The following is a 26,316-nucleotide window of genomic DNA, read 5'->3' as shown; positions in this document are numbered from 1 at the left end:
CTACCCCTCTCCCCTCCCAGTGTCTCTACGCCCCTCCCCTCCCAGTGTCTCTACCGCCCCGCCCAGTGACTCTACCCCCCTCCCCTCCCAGTGTCTCTACACCCCCTCCCAGTGTGTCTACCCCCCTCCGCTCCCAGTGTCTCTACCCCTCCTCCCAGTGTCTCTACCCCCTCCTCTCCCAGTGTCTCTACCCCCCTCCCAGTGTCTCTACCCCCCTCCCAGTGTCTCTACCCCCCTCCCAGTGTCTCTACTCCCCTCCCAGTGATTCACCCCTCATCCAGCTCCTATCTAATGACTCTCCTCCCAGGTTTGCATCCCTGGCTCCCTCTGGGCTCCCTCTGCACCCCCCTCCCCCCCTCTCCCCCACACCCAGTGTCTCCTCTCTCCCTCCCTGTCTCCTGTCCTGTTCTCTCTCTCCTCTGCCTTGTTACCTGGGGAGATGAAGAATGTCTTCTCCAGGTGCCCATCACTCGTCCGGTCTCTAACCTCCGTCACCAGGTCCACCTTGCGACCAGACACTGGAGGAATTCGTCGGAAACCTAAAATTCTTCAAAACACAAACATTGGGGATTAATCCGCCTCAATAGCCCATCCCTCGCCAGCCACCCCAATCCCCATCCACTACGGCCCCCTCCAATAGCCCATCCACACTGCCCCCTCCAATCCCCATCCACACTGCCCCCTCCAATAGCCCATCCCCACTGCCCCCTCAATAGCCCATCCCCACTGCCCCCTCCAATCCCCATCCACACTGCCCTCTCAATAGCCCATCCCCACTGCCCCATCCAATATCCCATCCCCACTACCCCCTCAATAGCCCATTCCCACTACCCCCTCAATAGCCCATCCCCACTACCCCCTCAATAGCCCATCCCCACTACCCCCTCAATAGCCCATCCCCACTACCCCCTCAATAGCCCATCACCACTACCCCCTCAATAGCCCATCCCCACTGCCCTCTCAATAGCCCATCCCCACTGCCCCATCCAATAGCCCATCCCCACTGCCCCATCCAATATCCCATCCCCACTGCCCCATCCAATATCCCATCCCCACTACCCCCTCAATAGCCTATCCCCACTCCCCCCTCAATAGCCCATCCCCACTGCCCCATCCAATATCCCATCCCCACTACCCCCTCAATAGCCCAGCCCCACTACCCCCTCAATAGCCTATCCCCACTACCCCCTCAATAGCCCATCCCCACTACCCCCTCAATAGCCCATCCACACTACCCCCTCAATAGCCCATCCCCACTACCCCCTCAATAGCCCATCCCCACTACCCCCTCAATAGCCCATCCCCACTACCCCCTCAATAGCCCATCCCCACTACCCCCTCAATAGCCCATCCCCACTACCCCCTCAATAGCCCATCCCCACTACCCCCTCAATAGCCAATCCCCACTACCCCCTCAATAGCCCATCCCCACTACCCCCTCAATAGCCCATCCCCACTACCCCCTCAATAGCCCATCCCCACTACCCCCTCAATAGCCCATCCCCACTACCCCCTCAATAGCCCATCCCCACTGCCCTCTCAATAGCCAATCCCCACTGCCCCATCCAATAGCCCATCCCCACTACCCCCTCAATAGCCCATCCCCACTACCCCCTCAATAGCCCAGCCCCACTACCCCCTCAATAGCCCATCCCCACTACCCCCTCAATAGCCCATCCACACTACCCCCTCAATAGCCCATCCCCACTACCCCCTCAATAGCCCATCCCCACTGCCCCCTCCAATAGCCCATCCCCACTACCCCCTCAATAGCCCATCCCCACTGCCCCCTCAATAGCCCATCCCCACTGCCCCCTCAATAGCCCATCCCCACTGCCCCCTCAATAGCCCATCCCCACTGCCCCCTCCAATAGCCCATCCCCACTGCCCCCTCAATAGCCCATCCCCACCGCCCCCTCCAATAGCCCATCCCCACTACCCCCTCAAGAGCCCATCCCCACTGCCCCCTCAATAGCCCATCCCCACTGCCCCCTCCAACAGCCCATCCCCACTGCCCCCTCCAATAGCCCATCCCCACTGCCCCCTCAATAGCCCATCCCCACTGCCCCCTCCAACAGCCCATCCCCACTGCCCCCTCCAATAGCCCATCCCCACTGCCCCCTCAAAAGCCCATCCCCACTGCCCCCTCCAATAGCCCATCCCCACTGCCCCCTCAATAGCCCATCCCCACTGCCCCCTCAATAGCCCATCCCCACTGCCCCCTCAATAGCCCATCCCCACTGCCCCCTCAATAGCCCATCCCCACTGCCCACTCCAATCCCCATCCCCACTGCCCCCTCAATAGCCCATCCCCACTGCCCCCTCAATAGCCCATCCCCACTGCCCCCTCAATAGCCCATCCCCACTGCCCCCTCAATAGCCCATCCCCACTGCCCACTCCAATCCCCATCCCCACTGCCCCCTCAATAGCCCATCCCCACTGCCCACTCCTATTTGCCCATCCCCCACTGGCATTGCCAATAGCCTATCCCCCACTGGCCATGCCAATAGTCAGCCCCCAATGCCCACCCCAATACCCCACCTACCCCAATACCCTACCCACCCCAATACCCCACCCTCTATTCACCTCTCCAATATCCCTAAACCTCCCCCACCTGCACCCCAATACACCAACCTAGTATATCTCCCTGCACCCCCTTCAATGCTTTGTAATCCTTCCGAAAGCCAAGGCCGAAAGGTTTAACAAAACAGCCTTATTTTTATTGATTCAGAGGATAAGCTTTTTAGCAACAGCCTTCACAAGCTGTCCTGTCACCTGCAACAATTGGTGCAAATATCCCCATGTCCCTCTGTTCCTGCACCTCCTTTACAATTATATCCTTTCTCTCTCATGTCGCATTCTTTATTTTATGTTGTAATGTGTTCCCCACAGAGTCGTGTCCCCCCCCCCCCCCCCCCCCCGCCACAACCATAAAACAAAGTCCTGTGTGTTAGCGCGGTCATTTTCACGGCTGCAGGCTCCGGGAAACACCCCGATATTCTTGCCCAAGACGGGACTCTCTTTTTTTCCCCCCGTTAAATTGCGCCCACTGTCTCTCCTCGCTCTTCACTTCACATTTCTCTGCATTGAATTTCATCTGCCACGTCTTCCGATTTCACCACCTGAAGTCTCTATCTATTTCCCTCCGTGTTTACTACTTCCCTGAGTCTCATGTCATTGGCAAACTTTGCAATTGTGGGCTCCACCACCCCGCCCCATGTTTTTCAGGGTGAGGCGGCGCGCCAAAGGGATCTTCCTGTTCCGCCGTTGTCAGTTCCTGTTGACAGCAGCCCTCGTCGCCGGGAGACCTGTGTTGCCGCCATTAACAGCCGGTAAATCTCGCCCTATGTTGTCGACCCAAGTCCAGGTCTTGGACATATATCAAAAAATAGCAGTGTCACTAATACCGAGGTGACAGTCTCTGTACTTCCAGCCAGTCTGACAAACAACTGTTGACATTGCCCTCTGGCATCTCCCAGTGTCCTAAACCTCTGGCCCATTCCACAGCCTGACCTCCTCCACAGCCTGAGATCCTCTGGCCCCGCAGGTGAATGATCTGGATTTTCAGAAAGCCTTCGATTGGATACCCCCTCTGCACCTGACCAACACTCACCGATCCAAGTGAAAGGCAGCGATCTCTGCATTGTGACGTTCAAAATCAGAAAAGTAGAAAAGGTCGACAGATGTTTCCTCGTCCCGAGTCTGTCTGAAAGGATCAAAGAGAATTCACTGACGAAAGACAGGCTCAGAAATCCAGAGCTGCAGACACAGAGAGCCAGAGAGAGAGAGAACAGCACAGAGAGAGAGAGAGAGAGAGAAAGAAAGAGAGACCAACAGAGAGAGAAAGAGAATAGCACAGAGATCCAGAGAGAGAAAAGCAGAGGGAGACAGAGTAAGGAGCAGAGAGAGAGATTAAAGAGCAGAGAGAGAGAGTAAAGAGCAGAGAGAGAGAGTAAAGAGCAGAGAGAGAGAGTAAAGAGCAGAGAGAGTAAGTAAAGAGCAGAGAGAGAGAGTAAAGAGCAGAGAGAGAGAGTAAAGAGCAGAGAGAGAGAGTAAAGAGCAGAGAGAGAGAGTAAAGAGCAGAGAGAGAAAGTAAAGAGCAGAGAGAGAGAGTAAAGAGCAGAGAGAGAGAGTAAAGAGCAGAGAGAGTGTAAAGAGCAGAGAGAGAGAGTAAAGAGCAGAGAGAGAGAGTAAAGAGCAGAGAGAGTAAAGAGCAGAGAGAGAGAGTAAAGAGCAGAGAGAGAGAGTAAAGAGCAGAGAGAGTAAAGAGCAGAGAGAGAGAGTAAAGAGCAGAGAGAGAGAGTAAAGAGCAGAGGGAGAGAGTAAAGAGCAGAGAGAGTAAAGAGCAGAGAGAGAGAGTAAAGAGCAGAGAGAGAGAGTAAAGAGCAGAGAGAGAGTAAAGAGCAGAGAGAGAGAGTAAAGAGCAGAGAGAGAGAGTAAAGAGCAGAGAGAGAGAGTAAAGAGCAGAAAGAGAGAGCAAAGAGCAGAGAGAGTAAAGAGCAGAGAGAGAGAGTAAAGAGCAGTTAGAGAGAGTAAAGAGCAGAGAGAGAGAGTAAAGAGCAGAGAGAGAGAGTAAAGAGCAGAGAGAGAGAGTAAAGAGCAGAGAGAGAGAGTAAAGAGCAGAGAGAGAGAGTAAAGAGCAGAGAGAGAGAGAGAGCAAAGAGCAGAGAGAGTAAAGAGCAGAGAGAGAGAGTAAAGAGCAGAGAGAGAGAGTAAAGAGCAGAGAGAGAGAGTAAAGAGCAGAGAGAGAGAGTAAAGAGCAGAGTGAGAGAGTAAAGAGCAGAGAGAGAGAGTAAAGAGCAGAGAGAGAGAGTAAAGAGCAGAGAGAGAAAGTAAAGAGCAGAGAGAGAAAGTAAAGAGCAGAGAGAGTAAAGAGCAGAGAGAGAGAGTAAAGAGCAGAGAGAGAGAGTAAAGAGCAGAGAGAGAGAGTAAAGAGCAGAGAGAGAGAGTAAAGAGCAGAGAGAGAGAGTAAAGAGCAGAGAGAGAGAGTAAAGAGCAGAGAGAGAGAGTAAAGAGCAGAGAGAGAGAGTAAAGAGCAGAGAGAGAGAGTAAAGAGCAGAGAGAGAGAGAGCAAAGAGCAGAGAGAGTAAAGAGCAGAGAGAGAGAGTAAAGAGCAGAGAGAGAGTAAAGAGCAGAGAGAGAGAGCAAAGAGCAGAGAGAGAGTAAAGAGCAGAGAGAGAGAGTAAAGAGCAGAGAGAGAGAGTAAAGAGCAGAGAGAGTAAAGAGCAGAGAGAGAGAGTAAAGAGCAGAGAGAGAGAGTAAAGAGCAGAGAGAGAGAGTAAAGAGCAGAGAGAGAGAGTAAAGAGCAGAGAGAGAGAGTAAAGAGCAGAGAGAGAGAGTAAAGAGCAGAGAGAGAGAGTAAAGTGCAGAGAGAGAGAGTAAAGAGCAGAGAGAGAGAGTAAAGAGCAGAGAGAGAGAGTAAAGAGCAGAGAGAGAGAGCAAAGAGCAGAGAGAGCAAACAGCAGAGAGAGAGTGAGTGAACAGCAGAGAGAGTGACAACAGCAGAGAGAGTGACAACAGCAGAGTGACAACAGCAGAGAGAAAGTGAGAGACAACAGTAAAGAGAGAGAGAGAGAACAGCACAGAGAGAGAGAACGGCCGAGAGAAAGAGGGAGAAAGAAAACAGCACAGTCAGAGAGAGTGAAACAGACAGCAGAGATTGAAAGGGAACAGCAGAGGGAGCCAGAGAGAGAGAGAGAAGAGCAGAGAGAGAGGGAGAACAGCTAGACAAGATTAATTGGTTGAGTTCAGTCTGGTGATAATCCTCTCTCCAGGCTCACAGCTCCATGTTGGGAGTTAGGAACCTGACGCTGGGGGAGCCCAACTCAGTTACTCTGTATTGTCGGGTAGAGAGGTATCCTGGTTACACAGGCAGGTTGGCACTCTCACTTACACCCTAGTCTGGGTGATGAATGGTGGGTGAGAGATGTGGTCAAGACTGTGTCTTGCCAGAATCCACCAATGGCCACTCCTTGCTGGTCACATAGCATCAGAATATTTCCAGCTTCAGTTTGGTGTTTATACTGGTCAGTATAATGGGCCTTCCCAGCTTCAGTATGATGGGCCGGTTCTCAGTCTGACTTACTTCATGGGTTTGAACAAGACTTTCCCGTAATCCTGCAACGTTATTGTCAACTTCAACTGGGTGCCACCAAGTTTCTGAACTGGAAAAAGAAAATTCAACAGTTACCGCCCTGTTAATTCCAGAAGGCCACACGAAATGGGAACAGAAAGAGGCCCTTCGAGCCTGTTCCACCATTTCATAAGATCACAGCTGATCTAATCACTGAATCCACTTTACTGCCTTCTCCCCATAATCCTTAATTCCCCTAAAAACCTGTCGATCTCGGCCTTGAAAATGTTCGAGGATTCAACTCCACAGCTTCCGGGGGTAAAGAATTCCAAAGATTCCCCACTCTTTGAGGGAGGAAATTCTTCCTCAAACCCATCTGAAATGAGCGCCCCCTTATTCTGCGACTTTCCCCCTCTGGTCGTACACTCTCCCATGAGTGGAAACATCCTCCCAACATTGACCCTGTCGAACCACCAAAGGATCTTGTATGTTTCAATCCTATCATCTCTCATTCTTCTGAACTCCAAGAAGTATAGACCCAACCTGTTTAATCTTCCCTCATAGGGCAGTCCCTCCATACCCGGGATCATCCTAGTGAACCTCCTCTGCACTGCCTCCTGTGGTAATATATCTTTCCTTAGGGGACTAAAACTCTACCCAGTGTTCTCAATGTGGTCTCACTTCTACCCTGTACATTTGCAGCAAATCCTCTTTACTTTTATACTCCAGCCCCCTTAAAATAAAGTAATCATTCCACTTGCCTACCCTATTACCTTCAGCATTCAAATGCTAGCTTCCTGGGTTTCATGAAGGAGAATTCACCTCCTCCCTTTCACCACTGTCCCCTTGTCTAGGAAGCGCATTCTATCGCCACACTACCCTCCTCCCTGCAAACTGTTGTCATGTGAGTCTACCTTTAAGAAATGGGTGTTTATAAATGGGTGTGTATATAAATATCTGTAGTGAGAGTACCTTTAAGAAATGGGTGTTTATTACAGCAGTGATGTCAGAGAGTGGGTGGAGCTGGGCTGTCAGCTTTTTACTTTCATTTTAGGCTGTTTGCTGCAGGGTGTGTTTTAGCTTCGTTTTCAGAGCTGGATAGCTGCAGTCACAGCCAGAAGGTGCATGAGTCTCTCTTTCTGTAATCTAAAGAATGTAAATCGATCCTTTGGTGATTTAAAACTAATAACTGCTCTCAGTAGTGACTTTAACCTGATGTGCTTCAGTTGAAAGTTCTTTATTAAGTCTTATGGATGTTAAAAGGAAAGCTTAAAGGATTACTTAGTGTTGTAGTCTTTGAAATGAAAGGAAATGAAATGAAAATCGCTTATTGTCACAAGTAGGCTTCAAATGAAGTTACTGTGAAAAGCCCCTAGTCGCCACATTCCGGCGCCTGTTCGGGGAGGCTGGTACGGTGGGGGTTGTATTTGAATGAATGGTTGCTAAGATGTTCACTGTTTGTTTTAAAAGGTTAATTTGAGTTCAGAGAATAAACATTATTTTGCTTTAAAAATACTTTTCCATTTCTGCTGTACCACACCTGTAGAGTGGGCCGTGGGCTCCCCATACCACAATCTATTAAAAGTTGTGGGTCAGGTGAACTCCATGATATACTTTGGGGTTCTCTAAACCCTGGCCCATAACAAATTGAGGGCTCGAGGGGGATAAAACTCTATCTATTGGATTGGCTTAGTGAACTTAAAGACAGTAAGGGGTGAGCATATTGTGGGTGCTTTTCAGGTGTGGTACACTAAATTAAGTGCGTAGTGTGTTGTGGACAATAGCTCTTTCAGAGGCTCTGAAGTTTTTTGGGGTGGAGACGGTCACACGCAGTACCTTACAGACAGAGACTAAAAGCAGACTGTTAGATTTGGCAAAAACATTGCAGTTAACATTACCTGACAAAATGGCAAAAGATGAGGTATATATGGCGGTGGTTAAGCATTTAAAGTTGCCTGAGATACAGTTTGACTCATTGGAAATGGCAAAAATTCAGTTACAAATTAAACAAATGGAATATGAGAAAGAATTAAAGCAGCTTGAATACGAAAGAGATAGAGAGGAAAAAGAAAGAGAAAGGGAGATACAGATCAGGGAAATGAAATGAGAATGAAATGAAATGAAAATCGCTTGTCACAAGTAGGCTTCAAATGAAGTTACTGTGAAAAGCCCCTAGTCGCCACATTCCGGCACCTGTTCGGGGAAGCAATTGCAGGAATTGAACCGTGCTGCTGGTCTGCCTTGGTCTGCTTTAAAAGCTAGCTCTTTAGCCCTGTGCTAAACCAGCCCCGTAAAAAGATAAAGAGAGAGAGTTTGAACTTCAGAAAATGGCCATGAAACATGACAGTCAGTTAAAATTGGCAGGCGTAAAGGGAAACATACAGTTGGATGATGGTGACAAGGACAGTGAGAAAGAGCGTCATAGTCGCAGGCTTGGTGGGGATTTATTTAAATACGTCCAAGCATTGTCAAGATTTGATGAGAAGGAGGTAGAAGCCTTTTCCATTTCATTTGAGAAGGTAACTAAACAAATGAAATGGCCACAGAACATGTGGGTAATACTGATTCAAACAAAGCTGGTAGGTAGGGCTAGTGAAGTGTTTACATCACTACCGGAGGAGGTTCTGGGACATATGAAGAGGTGAAAAAATCCATCTTGAGGTGCATATGAACTAGTGCCTGAAACTTACAGACAAAGGTTTAGAAATGTAAGGAAAGAACCTGGTCAAACATAAGAACTAGAAGCAGGAGTAGGCCATCTGGCCCCTCGAGCCTGCTCCACCATTCAATGAGATCATGGCTGATCTTTTATGGACTCAGCTCCACTTTCCGGCCCGAACACCGTCACCCTTAATCCCTTTATTCTTCAAAAAACTATCTATCTTTATCTTAAAAACATTTAATGAAGGAGCCTCAACTGCTTCACTGGGCAAGGAATTCCATAGATTCACAACCCTTTGGGTGAAGAAGGTCCTCCTAAACTCAGTCCTAAACCTACTTCCCCTTATTTTCAGGCTCTGCCCCAGAGTTCTGCTTTCACCCACCAGTGGAAACAACCTGCCCGCATCTATCCTATTTATTCCCTTCATAATTTTATATGTTTCTATAAGATCCCCCCTCATCCTTCTAAATTCCAATGAGTACAGTCCCAGTCTACTCAACCTCTCCTCGTAATCCAACCCCTTCAGCTCTGGGATTAACCTAATCTCCTCTGCACACCCTCCAGCGCTAGTACGTCTTTTCTCAAGTAAGGAGACCAAAACTGAACACAATACTCCAGGTGTGGTCTCACTAACATCTTATACAATTGCAGCATAACCTCCCTAGTCTTAAACTCCATCCCTCTAGCAATGAAGGACAAAATTCCATTTGCCTTCTTAATCACCTGTAAACCAACTTTTTGCGAATCATGCACTAGCATACCCAGGTCTCTCTGCACAGCAGCATGTTTCAATATTTTATCATTTAAATAATAATCCCTTTTGCTGTTATTCCTACCAAAATGGATAACCTCACATTTGTCAACATTGTATTCCATCTGCCAGACCCTAGCCCATTTACTTAACCTATCCAAATCCCTCTGCAGACTTCCAGTACCCTCTGCACTTTTTGCTTTACCACTCATCTTAGTGTCGTCTGCAAACTTGGACACATTGCCCTTGGTCCCCAACTCCAAATCATCGATGTAAATTGTGAACAATTGTGGGCCCAACACTGATCCCTGAGGGACACCACCAGCTACTGATTGCCAACCAGAGGAACACCCATTGATCCCCACTCTTTGCTTTCTATTAATTAACCAATCCTCTATCCATGCTACTACTTTACCCTTAATGCCTTGCATCTTTATCTTATGCAGCAACCTTTTGTGTGGCACCTTGTCAAAGGCTTTCTGGAAATCCAGATACACCACATCCATTGGCTCCCTGTTATCTACCGCACTGGTAATGTCCTCAAAAATGTCCACTAAATTAGTTAGGCACGACCTGCCCTTTATGAACCCATGCTGCGTCTGCCCAATGGGACAATTTCCATCCAGATGCCTCGCTATTTCTTCCTTGATGATAGATTCCAGCATCTTCCCTGCTACCGAAGTTAAGCTCACTGGCCTATAATTACCCGCTTTCTGCCTACCTCCTTTTTTAAACAGTGGTGTCATGTTTGCTAATTTCCAATCCGCCGGGACCACCCCAGAGACTAGTGAATTTTGGTAATTTATCACTACTGCATTTGCAATTTCCCTAGCCATCTCTTTTAACACTCTGGTATGCATTCCATCAGGTCCAGGAGACTTGTCTACCTTCAGCCCCATTAGCTTGCCCATCACTACCTCCTTAGTGATAACAATCCTCTCAAGATCCTCACCTGTCATAGCCTCATTTCTATCAGTCACTGGCATGTCATTTGTGTCTTCCATACATGGAGTTTGAAAGGATCAAACAGAGTAATTTTGATAGGTGGATAAGGGCTTTGAAAATAGACCAAACGTATGAAGCTCTCAGAGAAATTATACTCTTGGAGGAATTAAAAAGTTCAATTCCTGATGTAGTGAGAACTCATGTGGAAGAGCAGAGGGTTAAAACCCAGGCCCGACACGCACCCCCCAGGCCCGACACGACACGCACCCCCTAGGCCCGACACGACATGCACCCCCCAGGCCCGACACGACACGCACCCCCCAGGCCCGACACGACACGCACCCCCCAGGCCCGACACGACACGCACCCCCCAGGCCCGACACGACACGCACCCCCCAGGCCCGACACGACACGCACCCCCCAGGCCCGACACGACACGCACCCCCCAGGCCCGACACGACACGCACCCCCCAGGCCCGACACGACACGCACCCCCCAGGCCCGACACGACACGCACCCCCCAGGCCCGACACGACACGCACCCCCCAGGCCCGACACGACACGCACCCCCCAGGCCCGACACCCCCCCCCCAGGCCCGACCCCCCCCCCCCAGGCCCGACACCCTCCCCCCCCCAGGCCCGACACCCTCCCCCCCCAGGCCCGACACCCTCCCCCCCCCAGGCCCGACACCCTCCCCCCCCCAGGCCCGACACCCTCCCCCCCCCAGGCCCGACACCCTCCCCCCCCCCCCAGGCCCGACACCCTCCCCCCCCCCCAGGCCCGACACACTCCCCCCCCCCAGGCCCGACACCCTCCCCCCCCCCAGGCCCGACACCCTCCCCCCCCAGGCCCGACACACGCCCTACAGGCCCGACACACGCCCCACAGGCCCGACACACGCCCCACAGGCCCGACACACGCCCCACAGGCCCGACACACGCCCCACAGGCCCGACACACGCCCCACAGGCCCGACACACGCCCCACAGGCCCGACACACGCCCCACAGGCCCGACACACGCCCCACAGGCCCGACACACGCCCCACAGGCCCGACACACGCCCCACAGGCCCGACACACGCCCCACAGGCCCGACACACGCCCCACAGGCCCGACACACGCCCCACAGGCCCGACACACGCCCCACAGGCCCGACACACGCCCCACAGGCCCGACACACGCCCCACAGGCCCGACACACGCCCCACAGGCCCGACACACGCCCCACAGGCCCGACACACGCCCCACAGGCCCGACACACGCCCCACAGGCCCGACACACGCCCCACAGGCCCGACACACGCCCCACAGGCCTGACACACACACCCCAGGCCTGACACACACACCCCAGGCCCGACACACATCGCTGAAAGTGGATTGCGATCTGAGATGGTTTGTTGTTTGAGTGGAAGTAAAGATAGCAGTTAAGGGTTATTGTGTCACTGTATTGATTTGCATTGTCTAAGGGGTAATTGTAAGCTATTTTCTTGTGTGATGTTAAAGATATTTGATACTATATGAGTAATAGAGTTTGTTAATCTACCATATCCCTATTTCTTCCTGAAATCACTCTTGGAGGGAAGTATCCTTTCCTCACAGTCTTATAAAATTAAAATTAAATATTGCGATTTCTGTCCAGTCTCCGAGCCACTGTTGTTGGCTGGTCTGGGTCTGGGATCGCAATATCCAGCTTAGCACGGTGGCAGCGCCACACAACACGATGGAGGGTATGCTCAGTGTGAAGACAGGACTGGCCGTGCGGTAGTCACTCCCACCAATACTGTCATGGACAGATGCATCAGCGAGAAGCAGATTGGTGAGGTCAAGGACAAGGTCCTGTTGACTGGCAGAACAGGTTAGATGGGCTGAACGTTCCCATTTCTTAGGCTCTGGAGTCACCATGAACCCGAACGACAGCATGAGAGGTGAAGAAATAGAAAAAGCTCCTTACCGACACGGACAAACTTGCCGGTACTGAGTTCCCGTAACAGGGACCCGACGATGGTGCTATTGCGCGAGTACAGCTCGTAGCGATTTATTCCGAGGAAGAATTTCATCCAGTTTGGATAACTGTCGACAGGAGAATCGCCAACGGTAAGAACATATTCCTGCTCGTGACTGACCCTGGGAATGTTGAGAGAGAAAAAAAACACTTCAACCAGTGCAGAGCCTTGGTGTCAGAGGACTATACAGTATTAGTGTAGAGTACCAGAGATTACACATTAGATCAGAGTACTCTGCACAGCAACCACATATTTATTTATGTAATAAAGCTTCCAAGGTGCTTCACAGGAGTATTATTGAATGAAATATAATACTCAGATGTAGAAGGAGGTATTGGGTCAGATGACCATACGCTTGGTCAAAGCGGTAAGCTTTAAGGAGACAAGCAAGATAGAGAGGCGACGAGATGCCATGGCAATTCCAGATCTTGAGGCTGAGGCAGCTGAAGGAAACAGACACCGACTGGGCGATTATAGTCAGGGATGCTCAAAGAGGCAAGAATTAAAGGAGCACAGAGATCCCAAAGGGTCGTAGATCTGGAGGAGATTCCAGAGGGAGAGAGGCAAAGGCCATGGAGGGATTTCAAAGCAAGCATGAGAATTTTTAAAATCGAGAGTTTCTTTGACCAGGTGTTGATGCAGGTCAGTGAGCACGCAAATGACGGGGGAAACGGGAACTTGCTACGTGTTAAGACATGGGGCTAGTAGAGTTTTGGATGACCTCAGGTTTATGGAGTATGTGGGAGTCCTTCCGAATAGTCGATCTGGAGGTGACAATGAAAGAGGGTTTCAGCAATAGATGGGATGAATCCAGGGCAGAATTGGGCGATGTTACAGAGGTCAAAATAGGCAATCTCAGTGATGGTTCAGCCAGGTGGTCGAAAACTGATCTTGGGTCAAATATGAAACTGAGGTTGCAAACAGGTTTAATCACTGACTTTTGCCAGGGAGAGGGCTGGAATTTGTATCTGGAGAATGGAGTTTGGAGTGGGTGACGAAACAATGGCACCAGTAATCCTCTGCTAATCCAGTACTGGTAGTGAGATATAGTCTCACAGTGCAGCCACAGTGGAGGAGTCAAGAGAGGGAAAGCTGAGTTAAACTAGGGTGTCGACAGGGGACATGTGAAACCTAATGCTCTGCTCGCCAATGATGTCACTTAGGGGAACTGGAGGGAGGCAAGGAGGCGCCATGGGGCCGCCAGAGGTAATGATGTGGAAGTGGGTGGCCATTGCAAGCAATGCTCTGGCTATGAATTGATCGGTAAGGATGGACTCAGGTGAGCACAGCCCCGCCCAGCTGGCTAACACTGATGAGATTTTGGAGGAGGAAGATGTGGTCAAGCATGTCAAAGGTTACAGACAGGTTGAGAATGGGTGAGGAGGGATAGTTTGCCTTTATCACATAAGATGTCGTTTGACACTTTAATAAGAGCTAGTTCATTAAGTACTGTGTCAGGGGCAGAAACCTGGTTGGACAGGTTCAAACATGGAGTTCTGGGAAAGATGGGCACAGAGCTGGAGATATATTCAAAGAGGCAAGAATTAAAGGAACATATTCAAGAGCTTCGGGGAGGAAGGGGAGGTTAGAGACGCAAAGACGGTGGAGTCAAGGGATTCTTTTCTGGAAAGGGGTATTTAACGGCAGATTTTTTTTTTTTTTTTTTTTATAAATGTTTTATTGAAAATTTTTTCCCAAACAACAATTTTTCCCCTCTTACAAAGCAAACGCAACAATAACAATACAGAAATTTTAAACAATACACAAGTAACAAAACCCCTTTATCTTTGACCTAAACTAAACCCCCTCTCCCCCCCCCCCTTTAACGGCAGATTTAAAGGCGAGATAGAATTGTTGGCAATATCGGCTGAAATAGGGACTAGGTGATCAGCAGTTTAGTGGGAATAGTATCGAGGGTCCAGGAGCTGGGGTTCATGGACAACGTGAGCTCGAACAGGGCATGAGTGAAGATGGAGCGAAACCTTCTGTACCCCAACTATTCTCTCATTCTACATAAGGAGGTTGTTTGGCCCATCCTGTTTATACTAGCTCTCTGCAAGAGCAATACAGCTCGTCGCACTACCACCTGTCCCCTACTTTATCTCTGTGGCCCTAATTTCAGATAATTATCCAATTGTATATTGAAAACCATAAATGGATCAGTCTCCATCACACACACAGTCTGTACAATCGGATTCCAACAACTCGCTGAGTTAAAAAAGTGTTTTCTCATGTCGCCTTTTGCTATTCATCTTAAACCAGTGTCCACCAATAAGAACAATGACACCCTATCAACGATTTGCATGCAAGTGCTGGCAAGTGGGATTAGCACGAGATTAGGGGGTAGTTATTGTCGATGCAGACTCAATGGGCCGAAGGGCCTTTTCTGTGCTGTATGACTCTATAACTCTATATAAGCGGTGGCTCTCACCTCCCCTTTCCCTGTAGATTTGTTTTCCTCAAGCACGGTTTCCAATTCCCTTTTGAAAGGCACAATTCAATCCACCTCTAGCACGCTCTAGGGAAAATCGTCCCAGGTCTTAATCACTCACCGCATCTAAAACTTTCTACTCGTGTTGTCGATTTAAGCCATTGGGATCAGTTGCTCCCCATCTGATCTGATTTTGAACATCTCGATCAATCTCCTCTCAATCTTCTCTTCTAAGGAGAAGAGAGCTCCAGCTTCTCCGACCTCTGCACTCAATTGAAGTCCCTCATCCCTGGGAACTTTCTCAGGAATCTTTTCTGTGCCCAATCCAAAATCTTCACATCCTTCCTAAAGTGCGGAGGCCAGAACTGGACACAATTCTCCGGTACCAGTACTTTGTTCATCAGAAATCCCTGCTTTTGTATTTATAAAGCCCGGGATTGTGCGAGCGTTGATCATCCCATCCTGCCACCTTCAACAATTTGTACACCCAGGTCCCTCTGCTCTGGCCCCTCATTTAGAATTGCATCTTTCATTTGATATTGTATCTTTTGATCAAAATGTGTCACTTCGCATTTCTCTGCATTAAATTTCATTTTGTCCGTCCATTCCACCAGCCTGTCTATGTCCTCCCTGAAACCCATCTTTATCCTCCTCACAGTTCATAATACTTCCAAGCTTTGTGGCGTCCACAAATTCTGAATTGTGCCCAGTTCACCCAAGCTTAGGTCGTTAATATGGGCCCATACCAGGCCTCGGTCCTAACGATGATCCCTGGGGAACGTCACTATCTACATTCCTCCACTCCAAAAAAAAATCCCTTTCCCATTTCTCCGTTTCCTGTATCCATGCTGCCACTATCCCTTTTATTCCATGGGCTCTACCTTTGCCGAGAAGCCTGACATGTGGCACTTTATCAAATGTATTTTGGAAGTCCATATACACCACATTAACACCATCACACTCATCAACCCTCTGTTACCTCACCAATAAACTAAAGCGACTTTGTACAACATGATTTGTCCTTAACAAATCTGTGCTGGCTCACCTTAAATAATCCACATTTCCCCTTAATTTTGTCCCACATTATTGTTTCCAAAAGCTTTCAGAGCACTGGGTTCGGCATCTTCCAAACCCATGACCTCTATCATTTCGCGGGATCAGGGCAGCAGAGACGTGGGAACACCCACCTGGAGGTTCCCGTCCAAGTCACTCACCATCCTGACTTGGAAACATGACGGTCGTTCCTTCACTGTTGCTGGGTCAAAATCCTGGAACACCCTCCATAACAGCACTGTGGGTGTACCTACACCACATGGACAGGAAGGTAGCTCACCACCACTTTCTCAAGGGCAATTAGGGATGGCCTAGCTAGTGAAGCCAGACCTCCTGAAAGGATTAAAGAAACTGGCTTGTCTGACTCTATTCTTTCACCTTTATTTCATTCAGTGTGATTGAAAATTAGGGGTCACCTTTATTGGGCAGAGATGAGTAGATTCTATTCTGCTCACTGAATATTTTGGCGGTGGGAGTTGTTAGATTCTTGTTGGGAAAGGGAATCAAGGTTATTGGGGTGGGTGGGAGGGTGTAGATGGGGAATATGGAACTCAACACCAACAGATCAGCCATGATCTCATTGAATGGCGGAGGAGGCTCGAGGGGCCGAATGGCCTACTTCTGCTCCTAGTTGAGATATTCGTATGCTCATACCTTGTGTGGCATCTTATTGAACGCCTTTTGGAAATCCAGGAATACCATATCGCCAATTTCCCTTGCATCCACATGACCAGTCACATCCTCACCAAACTCTTGTGAAGCACCATTTGCATTTTGTAAAACCGTGTTGACTCTGCCTGACATTACTATGAATTTCTAATTGTACTGTCTAGATTTCCCTAATAACTGGTTCCATCATTTTCCTGATGACTGATGTCAGGCTAGCTGGCCTGTGGTTCCCTGGTTTGTCCCTCTTCCCTTTACATTTGCTAATTTCTAATCCACAGGGACCATTCTAGGATCTAGGGAATTTTGTAAAATTATAACCAGCGAATTCACTAGCTCTGCAGTTGCCTCTTTCAGAAGCCTAGAATATAGGACACCAGGTCACGGAGATGTGTCAGCTTATAACCCCCTAAGGTAATAATATCAGCAGAGAAAAGGTATTAGAGGAACTCCCGTTGTTCACCCATTGCCTATCCCCTGGCTATCTTCTACTTCAGGTAAATCATATTATTTATTATTATTTATGTCTTGTATTGTGAAAATGGACATAAAATATTTGTTCAACCTCTCTGTCATTTTCCTCATTCACCATGATCATTTCTCCTCTCTGTCTAAGAGGCCAGTATTTACTTTAGCTACTCTCCTCCTTTTTGTACACTTACAAAAGTTCTTACAATCTGGCTTTATATTTCTGACTAATTTACTCTGATATTGTATTTTTTCCCTTTTTAATTATGTTTTACTCATCCTTGGTTGGTCTTTGAAACACTCCCAGACATCAGACTTACTACCATACTTCGCAATTTCATATGCCTTTAAAATAATCTAATACTATCCCTCACATTCCTCGTAAGCAGAGGATGGACCTGAGTTTTTTATTTTTTAATGGAGGACCATGCACATGCTGTGTGATATTAGCGTAACATGCACACACTGTTGTATTGGGATACCATGCACACACTGTATTATATTACAGCCCATGCACAGAATGTGTTATATTAGGATATCATGCACACACTGTGTTATATTACAGTACCAAGGAAAAAACTGTGTTATATTAAGGTACCATGCACACACTGTTATATTAACGTGCCATACACACTATTTTATTAGGATACAATGCACACAGTGTTATATTACAGTACCATGCACACATTGTGTTATATTACAGTACCATGCACACATTGTGTTATATTACAGTACCATGCACACAGTGTTATATTACAGTCCATGCACACGCTGTGTTATATTACAGAACCATGCACAGACTATGTTATATTACAGTACCATGCACACATTGTGTTATATTACAGTACCATGCACACACTGTGTTATATTAACTTATCATGCACACAGTTATATTAGGATACCATGCACACACTGTTATATTACAGTACCATGCACACACTGTATTATATTACAGTACCCTGCACACACTGTATTATATTACAGTACCATGCACACACTATTATATTACAGTACCATGCACACACTATGTTATATTAACGTACCATGCACACACTGTTATATTAGGATACCATGCAAACACTGTTATATTACAATCCATGCTCACTCTGTTTTATATTAGGATATCATGCACACACTGTTACATTACAGTACAATGCACACAGTGTTATATTACAGTCCATGCACATGATGTGTTTTATTAACATACCATGCACACGCTGTGTTATATTATAATACCATGCTCACAATGTGTTATATTAGCATACCATGCACATACTGTGTTATATTACAGCACCATGCACACATTGTGTTATATTACAGTACCATGCACACAGTGTTATATGACAGCCCATGCATATGCTGTGTTATATTACAGAACCATGCACAGACTATGTTATATTACAGTACCATGCACACACTGTGTTATATTAACTTATCATGCACACAGTTATATTAGGATACCATGCACACACTGTGTTATATTACAGTACCATGCACACACTGTATTATATTACAGTACCATGCACACACTATTATATTACAGTACCATGCACACACTATTATATTACAGTACCATGCACACACTATTATATTACAGTACCATGCACACACTATTATATTACAGTACCATGCACACACTATTATATTACAGTACCATGCACACACTATTATATTACAGTACCATGCACACACTATTATATTACAGTACCATGTACACAGTTATATTAGGATACCATGCACACACTGTGTTATATTACAGTACCATGCACACACTGTATTATATTACAGTACCATGCACACACTATTATATTACAGTACCATGCACACACTATGTTATATTAACGTACCATGCACACACTATATTACAGTACCATGCACACACTATTATATTACAGTACCATGCACACACTATTATATTACAGTACCATGCACACACTATGTTATATTAACGTACCATGCACACACTGTTATATTAGGATACCATGCAAACATTGTTATATTACAGTCCATGCTCACTCTGTTTTATATTAGGATATCATGCACACACTGTTACATTACAGTACAATGCACACACTGTGTTATATTACAGTCCATGCACATGCTGTGTTATATTAACATACCATGCACACGCTGTGTTATATTACAATACCATGCTCACAATGTGTTATATTAGCATACCATGCACATACTGTGTTATATTACAGCACCATGCACACATTGTGTTATATATATATATATTTTTTAATTTTGAGTAACCAATTCATTTTTTTCCGAGGGGCAATTTAGCGTGGCCAATGCACCTACCCTGCACATCTTTGGGTTGTGGGGGCGAAACCCACGCAGCCACGGACAGAATGTGCAAACTCCACACGGACAAAACTCTGGCTTTGTGACTCTGATAAAGTAATTTTTAAAAATTAGGATATCATGCACATACTGTTATATTCATAGAATCATAGAATTTACAGTGCAGAAGGAGGTTATTTGGCCATCGAGTCTGCACCGGCTCTTGGAAAGAGCACCCCACCTAAGCTCACACCTCCCCTCTATCCCAGTAACCCCACCTAACTTTTTCGGATACTAAAGGCAATTTAGAATGGCCAATCCACCTAACCTACACATCTTCGGACTGTGGGGGGAACCGGAGCACCCGGCTGAAACCCATGCAGACACAGGGAGAACGTGCAGACTCCGCACAGACAGTGACCCAAGCGGGAATCGAACCTGGGACATAATACAGTACCATGTGCATACTGTGTTATATTACAGCACCATGCACACACTGTGTTATATTACAGTCCATGCACATGCTGTATTATATTAGGATATTATACACACACACTGTCTTATATTACTGTACCATGCCACACTGTTATATTAATGTACCAAGCACGAGCTGTTATATTAGGATACCATGCACACACTGTGTTACATTACAGTCCATGCACACACTGTTATATTACAGTAACATGTGCACGCACTGTTATATTACAGTACCATGCACACACTGTGTTATATTACAGTACCATGCACACACCGTGTTATATTACAGTACCATGCACAGACTGTGTTATATTACAGTACCATGCACACACTGTTACATTACAGTACCATGCACACACTGTTACATTACAGTACCATGCACACACTGTTACATTACAGTACCATGCACATTGTGTTACATTACAATATCATGCATACATTGTTATATTACAGTACCGTGCACAATATATGTTATATTATGATATCATGCACACACTGTTACATTACAGTACCATGTGCACATTGTGTTATATTACAGTACCATGCATAGTACACATTATATTAGGATATCATGCACACACTGTGTTATATTAAAGTACCATGTGCACACTGTGTTATATTATAGTACTATGCACATTATACACTATATTAGGATATCATGCATGCTGTGTTATATTACAGTACCATGCACACTCTTTGTTATGGGAGTACAGTGTAGACTTTATTTTACACTCGAGTATCTGATGTTGCATTAATCTGGTTGATACTTCAGAGCATTTCTCTGTCTCTATGTCATTTCATGGAGACATAAAATTGTACAACACAAAAAGAGGCCCTTCAGCCCATTGTTTCCATGCCGGCCATTCACCCCCTATCTATTCTAATCCCATTTTCTAGCACTTGGTCCATAACCTTGTGTGCTGTGGTGTTTCAAGTGCTAGTCTAAATGCTGCTTAAATGTTGTGAGGGTTCCCGCCTCGTCCACCCTTTCAGGCAGCAAGTTCCAGACTCTCAGCAGCCTCTGGATGAAATTGTTTTTTTCTCAAATCCCTCCTAAATCTCCTGCCTCTTACCTTAAATCTATACCGCCTCGTTATTGACCCCTCTACTAAGGGGAAATGGTCCTTCCTATCGACCCCATGTCCTTCGTAATTCTGTACACCTTGATCAGGTCCCCACTCAGCCTTCTCTGCTCCAAGGAAAACAACCCCAACCTAACCAGCCTCTCTTCATAACTGAAACGCTCCGGCCCAGGCAACATCCTGGTGAATCTCCTCTGCACCCTCTCCAGTGCAATCACAACCTTCCTATAGTGAGGCGACCAGAACTGCACACAGTGCTCCAGCTGTGGCCTAACCAGCATTTTACACAACTCCATCAAACCCTCCCTGCTCTTATATTCTGTGCCTCGGTTAATAAAGGCAAGTATCCCCTATGCCTCCTTAGCCACTGATACACCTGTCCTTTTGCCTTCAGGGACATGCACCCAAGGCCCCTCTGTTCCTCTGTACTCCCCAGCATCCTACTGTTCCTTGTGTATTCCCTTGGCTTCTGAGTTCTCTCAAAATGCACCACCTCAGACTATGTTTGTGTTGTATTGGGTGTCCCTCCTCTGACAATGGTTGCACTGATTAACTGTGCTGCACTCACCAACCATCACTGTTGCTGCTTTTGGGATTGAACTTCTCTGCTGAGTTTACAGAGAAGAGTTCATCATCGGGCGTCAGTGCTGGAATTGGTACGTTGTAGAGCGGATGTTGAAACAGCGCAGCCAGTTTGGATGTATTCGGCTTGTAGAGCTCCCTCTGAGGTTTACTCTCCAGTCTTAAGCCTGACTGTGAATGTTGCTTTCGATGGGACGATCGGATCTTGTCATTCGAATCCGCAACGCTATCCAGGGATTGGGACGTGCGGCTCGAGGCTCTGGTGCTGGCATAATTCTGAAGTTCGCGGTTCGTCTTTGATGACTTTCCCGGCCGATGTGCGGACGCAGCAACCCTCTGGCCTCCAGCCTGTGGCCGACGGTCACACCTTTCCTGCACTGGCATCAGAGCTATCAAGACGTGCAGAACCAGGCTGATCAGGATTAAAATCAAGAGCATCAGTTTGGATTTCCAGAACATCAGCATTGGGATTCTCCGATTCATCACGGCCAAATTCTGAGAAGCTCCTGATTCTGAATTTGGAAAGCACCCTGTTGAGTGCTGTTGGGATCAGGTTTGCCGGCACATCTGCCTCGGTGCTGTGCCCAGCCCCTACTCACATTTAGACAGGATAACTGCTGGCTTTGCTCACAGTGGTCCCGGTCACTGTGACCGTTCTGTCTTATCATACTGCAAACATGGGTCAGCCGATGTCCAAAGGTGGTTTGGAATCAGCCGTAGAGACTGTCCATTTCTCGCCAGGCTCCCTAAATCCGCAGCTAAGAATCAGTAATAGGCCAACTGTCTCACACCCACCCCTGGAACTTGGTAAGAAGGAAAGGCCTGAGGATCACATGATATTGTGGAAGGAGGACATGTACCAGGGCTGGCGCATGAACCGCAGTTACTCCAAAGCCTACTCTTTTATTGAATCATTTCATATTACCCAGTATCTACAGCAGAGAAACAGGACTTCCACGGCAACATGGTGCCTCTTCCCACGAGGCAACACTCATCCCCATCTACATATCCTTCTGTCCATTTCCCTTCCAAACCATCGTCCAATTCATTCTTAAATCATGTTCCAGTTTCTGCCCCAATAACATGTTAATTGGTGTTAAGTGCACAATACTCATGACCAGACGTGGCGAGGCACTCTTAACATTGTCCCCATCAAACACTCCCTGGACAGTTTCAGCACGGGGGTAGATACAGAGTAAAGCTCCCTCTACACTGTCCCCATCAAACACTCCCAGGAGAGTTTCAGCACGGGGGTAGATACAGAGTAAAGCTCCCTCTACACTGTCCACAGCAAACACTCCCAGGAGAGTTTCAGCACGGGGGTAGATACAGAGTAAAGCTCCCTCTACACTGTCCACAGCAAACACTCACAGGACAGGTACAGCACGCGGTTAGATACAGAGTAAAGTTCCCTCTACACTGTCCCCATCAAACACTCCCAGGACAGGTAGAGCACGGGGTTAGATACTGGACAAAGCTCCCTCTACACTGTCCCCATCAAACACTCCCAGGACAGGTACAGCACGGGGTTAGATACAGAGTAAAGTTCCCTCTACACTGTCCCCATCAAACACTCCCAGGACAGGTAGAGCACGGGGTTAGATACTGGACAAAGCTCCCTCTACACTGTCCCCATCAAACACTCCCAGGACAGGTACAGCACGGGGTTAGATACAGAGTAAAACACCCTCTACACTGTCCCCATCAAACACTCCCAGGAGAGGTAAGCACGGGGTTAGATACAGAGTAAAGCTCCCTCTGCACTGTCCCCATCAAACACTCCCAGGAGAGTTACAGCATGGGGTTAGATTTAGGGTAAGATCACTCTACACTGTCGCCATCAAACACTCCCAGGCAGTACAGCACGGGGTTTGATACAGAGGAAAGCTCCCTTTCCACTGTCCCCATCACACACTCCCAGAACAGGTGACTCCCAGGACATGGAAAGCAGTGGCCTAGTGGCTTTGTCACTGGACTAGTAATCCAGAAACCCAGGGTAATGCTCTGGGGACGTGAGTTCGAATCCCACCAGGGCAGATGGTGGAATTTGAATTCAATAAAAACTGGAATTAAAAGTCTAATAATGACTATGAAATTTCATAGAATTTACAGTGCAGAAGGAAGCCATTCGGCCCATCGAGTCTGCACCGGCTCTTGGAAAGAGCACCCTACCCAGGTTCCACACCTCCACCCTATCCCCATAACCCAGCAACCCCACCCAACACTATGGGCAACTTTGGACACTAAGGGCAATTTAGCATGGCCAATCCACCTAACCTGCACATCTTTGGACTGTGGGAGGAAACCGGAGCGCCCGGAGGAAACCCACGCACACACGGGGAGGATGTGCAGACTCCGCACAGACAGTGACCCAAGCCGGAATCGAACCTGGGACCCTGGAGCTGTGAAGCAATTGTGCTGTCCACAATGCTACCGTGCTGCTCATTGTCGATTGTTGTAAAAACCCATCTGGTTCACTCATGTCCTTTAAGGAAGGAAATCTGTCATCCTTACCTGGTATGGCCTACATGTGACTCCAGACCCACAGCAATGTGGTTGACTTTTAAATGTCCTCAGGGACCCAGCCAGCGTCATCCACATCCCACGAACGAATAAAGGGGAAAAAAAGGTACAGCACGGGGTTAGATATACAGTAAGATTCACTTTCCACTGTCCCCATCAAACACTCCCAGGCCTTTTAAAGGTAAAGTAAAATTGCCACAGTCCCAGGTGACCATAGGCTGCTTTCCCCTTTGAGGGGGGAGAGGTGACTGGTGGTGATTTAACCAGAAGATCACCTCAGGCGAGGGGCAAGGTTGAGAAGGCAGGGCCTTCATGCTGGTATGGGGATTGAATCCACACTGTCGGGCTTGCTCCAGCCAACTGAGTTAAACCAGCCCACAGGTGGAACACAGTGTCCGGGTGTGATCCTCTCCCCCTGGGGGCTGTACGTACCTGTGCGTCCGCGGCAGGTTCCCGTGACCAGGCCCCATTTGTCAAAAGCTGTTGTAAACCCGGTCGACGTCATGTAATAATGATATTACAATGCGTGCTAATGGGCTTCCTCACCCTTCATGGCAGGAACCCCATTATGTCAATGGCGAGGGCAATTGGAATAAGAAATCCCAACGGTGCGAAAACCATTTGGGGGACACCCGTTGGATTATCCGGCCCACTTCCATTCCCACCCCCCCGGAAACGGTGAAAAATCCACCCCCACTGAGTTTAAACAGATTGAGTCTGTTCAGCCTCCAGGTGGCACTTTCCAGTCACCAGCTTTAAGTTATAAAGTTTTCCATTTCTGATATTCTACCCATGATGTCACATTGTCCAAAATAACATTTTTGGAGCACAGTTCAGCAGCAAATCATCAGTGGAAGCTTCAAGCCCAGCTGAACAATACATCACCAATTTAGCTGTCCAAATAGTCACCGAGAGGTTAAACTGCAGCTATTTAGTTCAATAAGCAGAGGACAAAAATACCGGGACTTTGCCTCCAATGAAACCCAATTGTTTTCTGAACCCCGGGTGCTGGCAATGTTGACTTGGATTATTAACGGGGGAAGTGCAAAGATCAGAGGGTTGGAACCCAGGCACTGGAGTGAAGCAGTCACGGGCAAATCCAGTCTGGCACCCGTCTGATTCTATATAAACACAGCTCTTGGAAAAGAGACACTTGATCAGCGATCACTGGGTCAGCGTGACCAGCTCTGCACTTTTGTGCATTTCCCCCACCGGGTCGATGCAGTCACTTGTCCAAGCTTGCGCGCGGTGAGAGAGGCTGTCGCTGAGAAATACAAACAAATAAATAGGCAAGGAAGGACAATTGATATTCATTCGATCTATTTTGTGCATCTCCCTCGCCAAGCATGAAAGATCACAAAATGGAAACATTTATCTCCACTGGCAAAACTACGAACTTTGGATTTCTTGTCCGCGACCCGCTTCATCACATTTTGTGCAACTTTTAAATGTTGTCTAGCTAATTCACCTGCTCTATTTAATCGTTCCCTAAAATTTGACACGTGACCCAATAAAGTAAGTTCTGATTTCTCACTCACCAATTCTTCCTTAATCAATTTAAGTGGTCCTCTTACCTCATGACCAAAAATTAGTTCAAAAGGACTGAATTTGGTGGACTCATTAGGTGCATCCCTAATTGCAAACAGTACGAATGGAATTCCTTTATCCCAATCCTCTGGATAATCTTGACAATAAGCCCTCAACATTGTCTTTAATGGCTGATGCCACCTTTCTAACGCTCCCTGTAATTCTGGATGGTATGCAGTTGATTTAAATTGTTTTATTCCTAAGCTATTCATAATTTCTTTGAATAACCTTGAAGTAAAATTTGATCCTTGATCTGATTGTATTTCTGTGGGTAGTCCATATCTAGTGAAGTATTTAAATAACTCCTCCACAATCTTTTTAGCTGTAATATTACAGACTGGAGTGGCCTCTGGAAACCTAGTAGACACATCCATTATAGTCAAAAGGTATTGATTCCCACTTTTCGTTTTAGGAAGCGGTCCTACGCAATCAATTAGGACCCTTGTAAAAGGTTCTTCAAATGCTGGAATGGGTATTAAGGGCACTGGTTTTATCACTGCTTGAGGTTTCCCTATCACTTGACATGTTGACATGATTGACAAAATGCAACTACATCTTTATGTAGTTGTGATAAAGCCAGGGGAGTCCAACGAGCTACTTAAAACTCCTTTATTTCAGTAACAGCATCATACATGCACAGGGCCCGGTTCCCTTTCACCGGGTCCTCATTCCTTTTTAGCTGGCTCTCCAGCTGCCTGCCTTTTATACTAATGCTGGGTTAACTCAGT

At 47.4% G+C, this 26,316-nt stretch overlaps 1 protein-coding gene across 2 annotated transcripts in view; it reads right to left on the bottom strand.

The window, feature by feature from the left end:
* Window positions 1-22,054, bottom strand: part of LOC140403734 (extracellular serine/threonine protein kinase FAM20C-like) — a 32,963-nt gene extending 10,909 nt beyond the window's left edge. For both annotated transcript variants that reach the window (XM_072491894.1, XM_072491895.1), the window contains exons 1-5: window positions 21,465-22,054; window positions 12,382-12,554; window positions 6,087-6,165; window positions 3,615-3,707; window positions 432-547 (exon numbers count right to left, since the gene is read on the bottom strand). In XM_072491894.1, coding sequence (XP_072347995.1) covers window positions 432-547; window positions 3,615-3,707; window positions 6,087-6,165; window positions 12,382-12,554; window positions 21,465-21,961 — 958 coding nt within the window. In that variant the 5' untranslated portion in view covers window positions 21,962-22,054. The remainder of the gene's footprint in view (window positions 1-431; window positions 548-3,614; window positions 3,708-6,086; window positions 6,166-12,381; window positions 12,555-21,464) is intronic.
* Window positions 22,055-26,316: the final 4,262 nt, after the last annotated feature.

This window comes from Scyliorhinus torazame, chromosome 29 (assembly GCF_047496885.1).
Source record: "Scyliorhinus torazame isolate Kashiwa2021f chromosome 29, sScyTor2.1, whole genome shotgun sequence".
Classification (NCBI taxonomy): domain Eukaryota; kingdom Metazoa; phylum Chordata; class Chondrichthyes; order Carcharhiniformes; family Scyliorhinidae; genus Scyliorhinus; species Scyliorhinus torazame.
Note: the sequence above shows the minus strand (reverse complement) of the source record. Positions and strands in the feature narration are given on the sequence as shown.